Here is a 13,493-nt window from a genome sequence, read left to right as displayed (position 1 = left end):
CAGCCCTGGAGGGAGGGGTTTGCCCTTTCTCTGCTTGCACCCCTCTTTGTGTGTCTCCTTCTGTATGTCTCTGTGCATCTCTCTCTGTGTTGGCCTCTCTTCCTATCCCTCTCACCTCCCTCCCTCTCTCTGTCTCACACACCCACACAGGCATCCATGGATGACGGTGGTACAAGCCTCAGGTACAGAGGGTGACGGGTCAAGCTGGGAGATGTGGTGTCCTGAAGCCTCGAGGTAGGGTCCTGGGGTGAGGCAGCATGGTATATCAGGCCCCGCCCTTGCACCAACCCCTGAAGAGGGAGCTGAACACACCTTCTGACGTCATCCCAGCTGATGGGGACCACCCCCAAGCAGCATGGCACAGGTCCAACCTGTCATTTACCCAGGGACAGGCCTCCTACCCTCCGTGGACAGCCTTGGCTGAGGACAATTCACCATTCCTCAGGCAATTCCAAGCCCCAAGCTCAGCTACTCCCCCCAGGATGGAGACGTTGCCCCATGTCTGGCACAGGCCATCTCCCCCCATGCTGGGTCAGCTGCTCTTCCAGGTGCTTGGCTCTAATCAAGGAGGTTTCCCCACCCCCACTCTGTGTATCTGAACATCAGGGCAGCAGGAGAGACCACAGTCAGACTCAGTGCAGAACTTCCAAACCAGAGAAAGTTAACACGTTACTGCACATGATTGACGGACCGCATCTCAGGACAGCAAGGAGTCCTACAAAGATGCCTGTACTGAATTCCAGGGCATTAAATGCTGTGCTCAATCCCGGGTGACTCTGCATCGGGTCTTTTATGTTCACCACAAGCTAATAAAACACAAGCTTGGCGAGAGTGGGCACGCCTTACATGTTCACTTCGGGGAGCAGACGGGTCCCAATTTAAGTGACGGCACTCCCGCTGCTAACTGTCAGACATATGCCTTCAACAGCCAGGGCCTCAGCGTCCTCATCTGTAAAATGGGCATAGAGCAAATAGGAGCTACCTCATAGGGCTTTCGAGAAGCCCAGGAAGTGTCAGATTTGGCAACTCAACTGCCGGCTTTTGGTTTTACAGATGGCAGTTCCCACAGTCTAAGGATGCCAGGAGGGGCTGAAGGGCAACATAGAGAGACCCCCGGTGCCAGTGATGGGCTGGGGGTAAGAGGCGGGGGGTGGCCCGTTTCTACAAGGTGGGATGGGCCAGGGAAGAGGAGACGGACTTCCAGGAGGGCAGTGGGGTCCCAGCCCACCTCTGACCTGCCAAACCTGCAGGGGAGGGATCACTGTCACCCTCTGGCCCTGCTGGATGAGACAAGGACACAGCACTCTGCTGCCCCAGGTGGCCTTCAGCAAGAGGCCGGGAAGAAATCAGAGAACACCCTGGGGTGCGCTGCTTCTAACCAGAGGGGCTGTCCTCCAAGGAGGTACTCGCTGGGCACTGAGCTAAACACTCTGGCCTCAGGAGGCTGTTCGCTGCCCTGTCAGGGGAGTAAGGAAGGATCACAAAGCATCTCTGGCTGGTACACTGCTGGGGGGGGAGGGGGCAGGGCCAGATGTGGGGGTTCCCACCCCTCCTCACCACCTGCAGCGGGGCTATACAAGGCCAGGCAACACCTGCTCTGTCCTGGGAGGCATGTGCTTTAATATAGAGGCCATGGGGTCACCATGGCCTTCACACCCACAGCAGCTTCCTCTGCTACCGCCCAGGTTTCAAGGTGGGACTTTTCCTGGTGGTTCAGTGGTTAAGAATCCCCCTGCCAGTGCAGGAGACACAGGTTCAATCCCTGGCCCGGGAAGATTCCACAGGCGGAGCAACGAAGCCCTTTTGCTACAACTTCTGAGGCCCGTGCGCCTAGAGTCGGTGCTCCGCAATGAGAGAAGCCACCGCCGTGAGAAGCCCACGCATCGCAACTAGAGAAAGGCTGCCTGCAACAACATATACCCAACGCAGCCAATGATAATAATACACTTAAAAAAAAAAAAAAAAAAAGGATTTAGGCGGGGAAATCCCTGGCCCGGACCCCAGAGGAGCGAGGCGGGGCGGGAGTGGGGGTGCGCTGGGGCATAGATCGGAAGGCCCACCCCCTCCACGGCTGCACTTCCTCCTCTAGAAATGGGGGCGCAGCTGAGTAAGGAGGGAGAAAGTGCGCACACAGGGCGGGATGTGCCAGACTGGAAGGCCTGGGACAGAAATGACTAGGAGAGAGGAGCTAGGTCTCGGGGAGAAGGACGGGGCTCCTCCCCTGAGGCCTGACGGCAGGCAGCCGGCGGGTGGCCGAGAAGAACCAGGTGGACGAGGTGCCAGAAACGAAGTGTCAGTGCTGGCCCTCGGTCCTCTGGTGACACCGCATTCTTAAAATAACACCTCTGAACAGGAAGGAAACCAGTGACTCAGAGCAGTATGGAGAGGAGGTGGGGGCTGGGCTGCCCCTTCCTCTGGGCCAGGCCTGGTCCCCAGGGTGCAGAGGTGGAGGGCGAGCCCGCAGGCTCACTATTATCTCTTGCCCACGCACATTTCTGCAGGGCCCAGGACTCCCCCCAGGTGACTGTCTTCCTCGGCTGACTGCTCCCTGGCTGCAGATGGGAGAGACCCCCAGGAAACTGGACTCCCCAGTGGTGCCACCCAGTGACCTGAGACCTGGGGTCAGCAGCACCAGGCCCCCCTCCCAGCCTGAGACAGGACTCCCAGGTGGCACGAAGCAGCTCTCTGCAAAGAGTGCGCCTCTGAGCTGCCTCTGCTTGGAGGATACCTCTGGCCACTCGGGCCTTGTGGTACCCAAGACAGAAGGCAGACCTCTGAGGAATTGGCTGGTGGCAACCCCCTGGGCTCAGCACACCTCTCCACCTCATCTCTTGCTGTGTGACCCTGGGCAAGGCACTGCCCTCTCTGAGCCTCACCTGGAAGATGGATGGCGACATCTCCACAAGGCCTGACTTGGTGCTCTGTCAGCATGAGTCCCTTCTCCAGCCCCCGTGAAGGCCACCGAGCCAAGAGCCTATGGACTTCAAGAGGACTCCAGTGACAGCCACGCAGCCCCACCAGCCACTCCAGACCTCCGCCTCCTGTGCCACCAGCCTTGAGGGAGCCTCCTTTCTGAGAACCCCAAAGGATGGCATCCTCACCTCCAAAGACCCAGGAAAGAATCACTGAGGCTATGAGCCCCACAGACACCCTGCTGCTCTTGGTGGAATTCCTCAGGCCTCCAGACCCAGAGATCTCCCTTTAGGTCCCCACTGCCTACTCAGGAGCCCCCAGGAGTAATTAAGTCAGGAAAGGGGAAAGGAAGGGCCACCAGGTCTAGAAATGGTTGAGGGGCCAAATCTAGTCCTGGAGCTCCCCTGGCAAGAAAGGGGAAACCAAGGTGAGCAGCGGCTGACTGATGGGGATGGAAAATGGTAGAGTGACTCTTGAAAATCATCTGGCAGTTAATTCCTCAAGAGGTTAAACACAGAATGAATATGATCCAGCTGGGTAGATGAGACAGTAAAGAATCTGCCCGCAATGCGGGAGACCTGGGTTAAATCCCTGGGTCAGGAAGATCCCCTGGAGAAGGGAATGGCAACCCACTCCAGTATTCTTGCCTGGAGAATCCCATGGACACAGGAGCCCGGCAGCTCCACAGTCCGCGGGGTCACAGAGAGTTGGACATGACTGAGGGACTAACGCTTTCACTTTCAGCAGGTCTTAGATATCCACGCAACAGAAAGGGAAACACATATCCACGTGGAAATCTGTACGCTCACGTCCACAGCGATTCCTTTATAATGGCCAAAAGCAAAATCTACCTAAAAGCACATCAATGGATAAATGGATAAATTAAATGCGGTCCATCCGTACAATGGAATACAATTCAGCCATAAAAAGGAATGAGGCAACCAAGACACAAGCTACCACTTAAGAACAGGAAGCTGAGAGAGAGAAGCCAGGCACAAAAGGCCACGTGTTGTATGATTCCACCGATATGAAATGTTCAGAACAGGCAAATCCATAGAGACAGAAAGCGGATTGGTGGTTGGGGGGAGAGGGGTGGGAGGCGAGGAGGGGGAAGATAAGGAGGTGATAGTTCAGGGAACAGAGTTCTTTCTGAGAGGGTGAAATGTTCTCAAGTCAATTGTGGAGACGCTCACACACATCTGCTAACGTACTAAAAACCACTGAATTGTACTCTTTAAATGGGAGAATTGTATGGCACGTGGATTACGTCTCAATAAAGCTACTTAAAAGCTTTTTTAAAAAGAGGCTGCGAGAGACATCTCAGAAAGCATGCCCAACGGGAAGCAAGAGCTCAGGCTGGGAGCTTGTCACCCATCACAGGAGGAGCGCTGGGCTCTGTCCTTGAGCCATAGGAGCCCCTGTTGCTGCTGCTGCTGCTAAGTCACTTCAGTCGTGTCCGACTCTGAGCCCCTACCCCAACCCAACTCCCTGTCTGGCTCTGCCCCTGCGAGGACCTGGGGACAGGAAGAGGCCAGCTGCTCACAGCTCCACAGTGGCCCATCCGCAGCCGGCCCCCCAGGCTGGAGAGCAGCTGTCACTGCAGAAAAAACTCCAGGGACAAAAGTTCCACCCTCTGAGGCGACCACAACACCGAGTGCCTGCCGTGGGCCAGGTGCTGGGCCGGCGAGCCTTTACCGCGTACGACTTCATTGGTCCCTCATCAAGATCCACAGCGTCCCCATTTCACAGATGAGAAAACCGAGTCCTTTTCCCAAGGCCACGCGGCAAACGCAAGGTGGGGCCAAGTTTAAAATTAGGCTCCAAACGCATAAAACTTCATTTCCGCCCCCCAGCTAGTACACACATGCAGAGACCCCCGCGCCATCCAGCAGGCGGGTCCCCCGTGCTGTGCCCCCATCTCTGCACCCACCCGCGCCATGGGACAGTGGTCCCGGGCAGGCGGGAGCTCTGGCCATCTCTCCCAGGACTCCAAAGCCACCGGCCGGGAGTTTCCGCGCACCCGTGCTTCCTATCCTTGGTGACACAGAGGGTGACAGGTGCCTGAGAGAGGAGAGGCCTGGTCTGCTTCCTGTCTCTGCTGCCAACGTGGCATCTTCCCATCAGCAAAATGGCACTGACAGTGGTAACAATAACAGCAACAACTAATGCTCCACCCTCACTGTCTAAGGGGTGGAGTGTTCAGGGCGTCACAAAAAGGTGCATGGCTCATCTTCACTAATGGGTATGTGCGATCATTCATCCCAGTTTACAGATGAGGAAACAAGGCACAGAGAGGTTAAGACACCTGCTCAGGGTTACACAGCTATGAAGTTACAGACCTGCGAGTTGAACCCAGATCACCCGGCCCGGAGCACGGGCTTTCTGTGACCAGCTAGACCACACGGGTTGGACTCCAACTGGTCAATTTTGCAGCTTGACTGGCCGGGCTTGGGAGCAGAGCCGGAGGGCTGACACACCCCCACCTCGCACCCAGTGTGGCCCGGCCCACCTGCCCACTGTTATCTGCCTGTCCCTCTTATCAGAGAGTGGATTTCCTGCCTCCTCCAGAGGACAGGGCAGTTTGGCAGCAGACAACTTCCTCCTTGCCTCCACACCCACCTGCTGCCCCGTCCACCTCTCCAGCTACCCCCCGCTTCCCAGAGCACCCCACCCTGTTCCCCAGCTCACCAGCTCCACCTGGGGCCCCAGGCCTTCCAGAATCCGATGTGCAGCCTCGGCCTTCTTCTGCAGGGGGACGGAGAAGAGGAAGAATTAAAAAAAAAAAAAAAGACACCCAAGGCACGCGCGCGCGCACACACACACACACACACACACACACACACACACAGAGAACAGAGTATAAATAGAGGCCTCCTCCTGGAACACCAAGCAGCTGCCCAGCCCAGCACGCCCATCCAGGCCCCAGGGGCGGGGGTGGGGGGCGGGGAAGGTCCCCCTCGCCAGCCCTCCCTGGGCTGGAGACCAACACAGAGAGGCCTGAGCATCCCCACAGCAGCCCTGGCAAGCCCGCCAAGTTTCGATTCGAACAAACACACCCTGTTCTCTGGTGCCGGCTCCCCTGAAGCCCCCAGCTCGACGCGCTCCCCCCCACCAGGGCCCAGAGTGGGCACAGATCCCCGGCCAGGCCTCGAGATGCCTTCCTCTGCCTTGGAAGCCTGGAAGCCGGCTGAGTGTCTCCAATTACCTCGGAGCTGGTGCCGCCAGTGAGGGGGGAGGAGGCGGGGGAGAGAGGGCGAGATAGAGGCACGGGGAAGATACCCTTTCTAGGATTCTTCTATTTCACAATCATGTGACTATTTCTGAGCTGCCCTGGGGCTCGCTGCCTCCCTCCCCACTCACAACTCGGGACTTATTAGGAAAATAGGAATGTATGGCAGAAAGGGCTAGGTGACTGCGAATTCAACAGGCTGGACCCTGACCATAAGAGTGGACGTTGTGTCCGCGCCAGGCCCAGTTCTGGGACCACAGGGCCCACTTGGCTGGGCAGGCTGGAGGATGGGGTGGGCACAGAGCTGGGAAAGGTGGCTTCAGAAGATGTCTCTATCAGATGGAAAGAGGGGTGCCCACAGTGCACACGTTGAGAGACCTGAGACCTTCCCGTGACCCAGGACAGGCTGGGTGCTTACGACTCAGCCCGACTCAGGGAGACCAGCCAGGACTTGGCATGGACTGGCAGGACAGGCCAAGCAACTCACCATTATCAGATTGAAAGCCTCCCCCAGTGATCCCCCAATCCAGACCCACCGTACAGGGGTGACCCAGAGCCCCGGAGGACATAGCTATCAACAGAACTGGAGGCCCAGGTGTCACAGCAGGGAGGGGGTGTGCTGAGGACCAGCCTCACCAGCCCCAACCCCCGTGCCAGAGGGCAGGTATGTAGGTGGGCTCAAGCTGGCACCGAGGACGGCTCTGCCTAGAGCCCTGGGCCCAGCCCACCCAAGAACAAGCCATGATCTCGGCCTCCTTTATGCAAAGCCAGAACCCTGAGAGCAGCAGCCTCAGAGTGTGGCTGGGGGCCAGAAAATCTTCCGGGGGGGTGGTGCAGATGATTATCGTTAATGATGGCCATTTTATTGAGAACCTACTATGAGTCAAGCTTTGGGTACACGGCATGCATTAGCAGTATCTGAATCACACATAACACGGAGTCAGGGAGATAGAAATATCCCCATTTTACAGATGATGAAACTGAGGCACAGGAAAATAGTATAAGATGTCTTTCTTCTGATCTCCAGGCTCCAAGAAGGGAGAAAGACAGGAGCTGGTCCTATCCAGGGCCTCCCCTAGACTTAGGTCCCGCATCTTCTTTGAGTTGTGGCAGGCACCAGTCTGGCAGTCACCGCAGACCACCCCAGCCCTGGTCACATCACAAAGCCAGAAACTGTCAGCCATGGGGGACCAAAGATGGAAGAATTCCCTAGCTGGACCAGAAGGACTGGGTATAGGGTGGCGAGAGGACAGGGTCGCTTCCACAAACATTTGGGCAGCCACTCTGTGTTAAGCACCACGGCATGAAACAAAACGAATAATATCAGCCTCTGTCTGCAAAAAAGCGAGGCTAGTGAGCAGTTAGTCATGAGCAGTGATGGCAGGTTAGTACGCTCAGGCAGGAAAGGTACGTGAGGTATATGAGGGAGTCATTAAGTGGGTCAGAGTCACTCTCTCCAGAAAGGTAAAAGGAGGGATACACAGTCGGGGTTTTGAGGAATGAATAGGAGTTTATGTGTATTCATGAGGCTCTGTGGAGATGGGCAACTGCCCATTGAGACAAAGAGGTGACGTCAAACACAGGAAGGGCAGGGCTGGAGAGACTGGGACACTGGAACTGCCACATCACATCCCTGGGCCCGGGTCTCAGATCCGGGACCCATACGGGGGCTCAGGAAGCCTGTGTCCTACGAACCACAGAGGATACCATCTTCTACCACATCCTGTCTCGGGAACACAAGCACCTGGGCAGGGGCCTTCCTGCAGCCCCTGCAGAAGAGAGCAGCGAAGAGACCCTTCCCGACCTTCCAAAGCCACAGGGAGCCCAGGTGACGAAGCACAGCCCAGGGCAGCCAACTCTTGTCACACAGCCGGTGTGAGAGCATCTTTGCTCCCTAATAGGCCTTCCCCCAGGCTCTGCACTGAAGCCCTAAGTGGCCCTGGGGCCTTTTTAAGACAACTCAGTTTCCAAAAGGTCGCGCGGGGAAAAGAAAATGACATGACATCTTTAGGACCGTCATGGAGCAGTCCTAAAGATGCCGCAATGCTGGAACACGGGACAGCAGGGTGGTCAAGAGCAAGGCCACACAGGAAGCCGGACTGGGCTCTGATCCACTTGCCAGCTGTGTGGTCCTGGACAAGCTCCTTCACCGCCTCTGAGCCTCAGTTTCCTCATCTACGAAATGGGGACAAGAGCAGCACCGCCCCATGCAGCTGTTGAGAGAATTAAATGAACCAACACACATTCCAAGCTAAACTCAATCAGGATCTGGCATGTGGGGAGCGCTAGGTAAGGGCTAGCTGTTATTACTGCTGTCAACAATAACGACAAGGCCACGGCTCAAACCAGGTGACCCCCTACACGTGCCAGGCCTGGATCCCTTGTAAGCCCTGTCCATTTGGATTCCTGCAGGTACGCATGGCAGAAGCTTCTAGCATCAGCCTCCTTTACACACAAGGAAGCCGAGGCTGGGGTCACGCAGCTCAAGTAGCCGGTAAAGGATGGGACAGGCAGGCCCTGAGCCGGCACCCCACCTCCTCATGTCTTCCTGGGGGGGCTTCTTCCACCTCATGCTACACATCGCGGCTCCCAGGCTCTCTGGTCCGGTTTGCAGGGGTGGGGATGTGGGGGCAGGGGGGACGGGCTGCCATTGGGAATCTGCTTGGTGGTTTCCAGCGAGCTAGGGCAGTCAGGATGCAAGTGGATGTCCCGCCTACTGGGCCCCTCCCCCAGGTGGGCACGGCTTTCGAGAAACACACAGCTGTCCATCAGGGACCCACATCTGGGAGTCCGCTGTGCTTTAACCCTCAGCAAGTCACTTCAGCCCCACACGGGCTGACTCAAACACATGTGTATCCACACAGTCATCCCACTGGAACACATACATGTGCACAGACATACAAATGCATAGGAATCACATGCCCCGCACATGCTAAGCCACACACAGGCACACACACACACACAGCCCTCAGTAGGTCTGCCCACGTAAACAAATAAGCACATACATGTGTGGGGTACAAGTGCACACGTGTCCCCTGCAAGGTGGCTCCAACACACAATTTGCACACATGAAAACAACTGTCCACTGTTACACATGTACTCACACACATGTACACATGAACCGCTCCCCCAAAACACACACACACAGAGTCCCAGTTCTTGGGCAGGAGGGCCACAGCCTCACCCTGACCAGACCTCTGGCCAGCCCCCCGCCCCTTGAAGCCCCCATTCTAGCTCCTCCAGTCTGAGCTCCAAGCCTCACCCTTCTCTTCTGCAGAAAGGAGGCAGCACCCAGGAAGTCTGGGACCCCCGCACCCCACTCTAGGCTGCACCACCCTCCCCTCCATACCTGGCAAGTGCTGCAGCATTTCAGGGGAGCAGTTACCCCTCCCCCAAGGCTCAGCTTCCTCATCTGTAGCTGCAGCCTAAAGACCCCATCCAGAACCTTTCCAGGTGCAGGACAGAAGTGACCGAGTGCTGAGGTAGAATTCATGGGCTCGTGTTAACTCAAGAGCACAGCACTCCCTACATGCACAGGAATCTGGAGGAAGCCTTGGACACCAGGGCTTGTTATGATGGACAGACACAGAGGCAGAGGCGGGACCAGCCTGGGACGCCCGTATCACAACTCAAGTGGGAGGGGAGTCTGAAGCTGGGCATTGGGTGCCTGGACTCCCAAAATACTCTACAAAACGCTACACATTCTTGGTTATTACTGATACAATTATTCATCTTTGTCCGGCTTAGTCCTAACCATACTGTATACACACTTTACTAGAAAGATGCTTAAAATCTAAGACAAAAAAGGACTTGGTTCTTACTCTCTGATTTCCTCCTCATCCCTTAGCAATCGGAGGGCCCTGCCTCCATGAATTCTGCCTCCTCACCATCTTCAGAAAGGACTGTCATCCTCTCCACTGGAACTGTCCTTCTACCTTTTCCCAGCGGTGCCCATTTGTGCAGACGTAGCTCAAGTCACCTCTAGGAAGTCTGCTGGATTGCCCACTGCCCTGAACTTCTACAATACTAGCACCATGCAAATTGTCTCTTATTTGTATAAGGGTGTGTAAACATCCTTTGCTAGTGCTGTGTGTGTGTTTGTTGTACCCAAACTCAAAGTGTGAGCCTCTTCCCACACCCACCAGACCTCCACCTCCAACCCCTACACATGCCCTTTGAAGATCAAAGGAGAACCCAGCCCCTCTGTGAGCCTCCACATGTGCTGCAGCCCCCACAGAAGGCACTCGTCAGGTCGGTGGCCCACCCACGGCTTCCAAGAAGCCTTTCCCAATCCCGGCCCTGCCCCGCCCTGCCCGTTCCTGCCCCTTGGGGCCTGCAGCAACCCTGCCTCCTGCTCTGCCATCTGCAAGCACCTGCCTGGCCCCGCCCACATAGGCAGCTCCCCCAACGCACACTGGCGCCTCGTCCATGTGCCCTGAATGGATAATGAACCCGAGTCCAGTCTGCAGAAGAGCTAGGCAGGCTCTGCGCCGCAGGAAGCCGCATTTTCCAGCCGGCGTGGCTTTTAAAGATAGACCCTTGTGTCCGCCTCTCAGAGGAACCCGCAGAGAAGGAAGGAGGATTAAAATTTAATCTGATTGATTCCCCCAAGGGGTAGTAAGTCCTGACTGCTCCTGCCCACCCGGCCTCCAGCCCTTGAGGCTTGGCCCAGGTAGGGGCACCCCCGCCAACCTTCACTGGGGACACAGGCCAGTCCCACCCAAAACTAGAGGACTCTTTGTGGGGAGAGTCTCCCACCTCTCTGGCATTCATTCATCTGTTCAACAGATACTTAATAAGCACCTACTACTGTGTGCCAGGCGCTGGAGATATAGCTCGGAAAAAAAGAATCCTCGCCCCCATGGAGCTTCTAATTCACAATAAACAAACAAAATATAAATTATGTCCAGTGGCGACAATTAAAGCTAGGGAGAGGAGGTGCTGATGGGTTTTCAGGATTAAACAGAGGGTCAAAATGGACCTTGGCCAAAAAGGGGACATTTGAGCAAACAGCTGAAGGAGTGAGAGAGAGACAGCCCAACGGGGAAAAAGGAGCTCCAGGCAGAGGATGCGGTCAGTGCAAAGGCCCTGAGGCAGAAGCATGCCTGAGTGTTCAAGGACATCCAAGGGTCTGAGGCGGGAGCAAGGGGTGGGGTAGATGAAAGGAAAGAAAGAGGGACTGGCACAAGGACGGGCAAATTCTTCAGGCCCACGGTGTGCCTGAGGGGTAGGGGATGGGGGGGCGGTGAGGAGTGGTTTCAATACGTGAACCGTGAACATCCAGATGTTCAAGCTGGTTTTAGAAAAGGCAGAGGAACCAGAGATCAAATTGCCAATATCCGCTGGATCATCGAAAAAGCAAGAAAGTTCCAGAAAAACATCTATTTCTGCTTTATTGACTATGCCAAAGCCTTTGACTGTGTGGATCACAATAAACTGTGGAAAATTCTGAAAGAGATGGGAATACCAGACCACCTGACCTGCCTCTTGAGAAATCTGTATGCAGGTCAGGAAGCAACAGTTAGAACTGGACATGGAACGGAGTGGTTCCCAATAGGAAAAGGAGTCCGTCAAGGCTGTATATTGTCACCCTGCTTATTTAACTTCTATGCAGAGTACATCATGAGAAACGCTGGGCTGGAAGAAGCACAGCTGGAATCAAGATTGCTGGGAGAAATATCAATAACCTCAGATATGCAGATGACACCACCTTTATGGCAGAAAGTGAAGAGGAACTAAAGAGCCTCTTGATGAAAGTGAAAGAGGAGAGTGAAAAAGTTGGCTTAAAGCTCAACATTCAAAAAATGAAGATCATGGCATCTAGTCCCATCACTTCATGGGAAATAGATAGGGAAACAGTGTCAGACTTTATTTTTGGGGGCTTCAAAATCACTGCAGATGGTGATTGCGGCTATGAAATTAAAAGATGCTTACTCCTTGGAAGGAAAGTTATGAACAACCTAGATAACATATTAAAAAGCAGAGACATTACTTTGCCAACAAAGGTCCGTCTAGTCAAGGCTATGGTTTTTCCTGTGGTCATGTATGGATGTGAGAGTTGGACTGTGAAGAAAGCTGAGCACCAAAGAACTGATGCTTTTGAACTGTGGTGTTGGAGAAGACTCTTGAGAGTCTCTTGGACTGCAAGGAGATCCAACCAGTCCATTCTGAAGGAGATCAGTCCTGGGATTTCTTTGGAAGGAATGATGCTAAAGCTGAAACTCCAGTACTTTGGCCACCTCATGCGAAGAGTTGACTCATTGGAAAAGACTCTGATGCTGGGAGGGATTGGGGGCAGGAGGAGAAGGGGACGACAGAGGATGAGATGGCTGGATGGCATCGCCGACTTGACGGACATGAGTTTGAGTAAACTCCAGGAGTTGGTGATGGACAGGGTCACAAAGAGTCAGACATGACTGAGCGACTGAACTGAACTCATAATTCCTCCATCAGAAAGCCACTGTGAGTGGGGCAGGAGGCCAGGGTCCCTGCTGCACCCCAATGCCTGAAACAGTGGCAGGCCCAGAGCAGATGCTCAGTTACACAGCTGGTGAATGAGTGAGTAAATGAATGAATGAACAGGACGAGCGTGATGCATCCAGAGCACCTGAACTTGCCAGGCAGGGGACTGCTCTCAGAAGCTCAGGATCTAGGGTTTGAGGCCCAGTCTGCCACTCACTACCTGTAAGGCCTTGGGGAAATTACCCAGAGTTTCTGTTTCCTCATCTGAAAATATGGAGTGGGGGGCTGGGGAAAGGCCAGTGTCTTTCCCCTACTGTCAGGACCCCATCAGGATGAAATTAGCATAAATGGGCATAAAGTCCCCAGCCTGAGGTGCTGTTGGGGTGAAGAGAGGACAATGCCACCTGAGGATCAGGGGGGCCTGGGGGTGACAGCTCTAGGAGCTCTGCCTTTGCCCCCTTTGCCACAGGCTCCTGGAGCCAATTCATTCTTGGTTCTGATCCCCAGCCTCAAAACTCACTTGCTGTGCAACCCCAGGTAGGTCACTTTCCCTCTCTGAGCCATGGTTTCTTTATGAGTAAAACAGAGAATAATGGTACTTATCTTATGCAGGTCTGGAGAGAATTCAGTGAAATCATGCAAAATGTAAATAAATACAAGAATAAAAGAACAATGACGATAGCAATTAATAGCCCCAGCTTAGCACCTACATGGTGGCAGGCACTATTCCAAGGATACTACATAATGAACTTATTTAATCCCCACACCTTGGTACAAGGTAGGTGCTATAATTATCATCATTTCACTGGTGAGGAGGATGGGTTACAGGGAGGCTTAAGAAATATGCCCAAGGTCACAGAGCCAGAAAATAGAGAGATGAGTTCGAACC

The 13,493-nt window shown here is 54.7% G+C and overlaps 1 protein-coding gene across 19 annotated transcripts in view; it reads right to left on the bottom strand.

Annotated features, from left to right (window-relative positions):
- The window catches only part of NCOR2 (nuclear receptor corepressor 2), a 237,351-nt gene that overhangs the window by 123,399 nt on the left and 100,459 nt on the right, over positions 1–13,493 (bottom strand). For all 19 annotated transcript variants that reach the window (XM_059876314.1, XM_059876327.1, XM_059876329.1 and 16 more), the window contains one exon: positions 5,602–5,658. In XM_059876314.1, coding sequence (XP_059732297.1) covers positions 5,602–5,658 — 57 coding nt within the window. The remainder of the gene's footprint in view (positions 1–5,601; positions 5,659–13,493) is intronic.

Source organism: Bos taurus, chromosome 17 (genome assembly GCF_002263795.3).
Source record: "Bos taurus isolate L1 Dominette 01449 registration number 42190680 breed Hereford chromosome 17, ARS-UCD2.0, whole genome shotgun sequence".
Classification (NCBI taxonomy): Eukaryota; Metazoa; Chordata; class Mammalia; order Artiodactyla; family Bovidae; genus Bos; species Bos taurus.
Note: the sequence above shows the minus strand (reverse complement) of the source record. Positions and strands in the feature narration are given on the sequence as shown.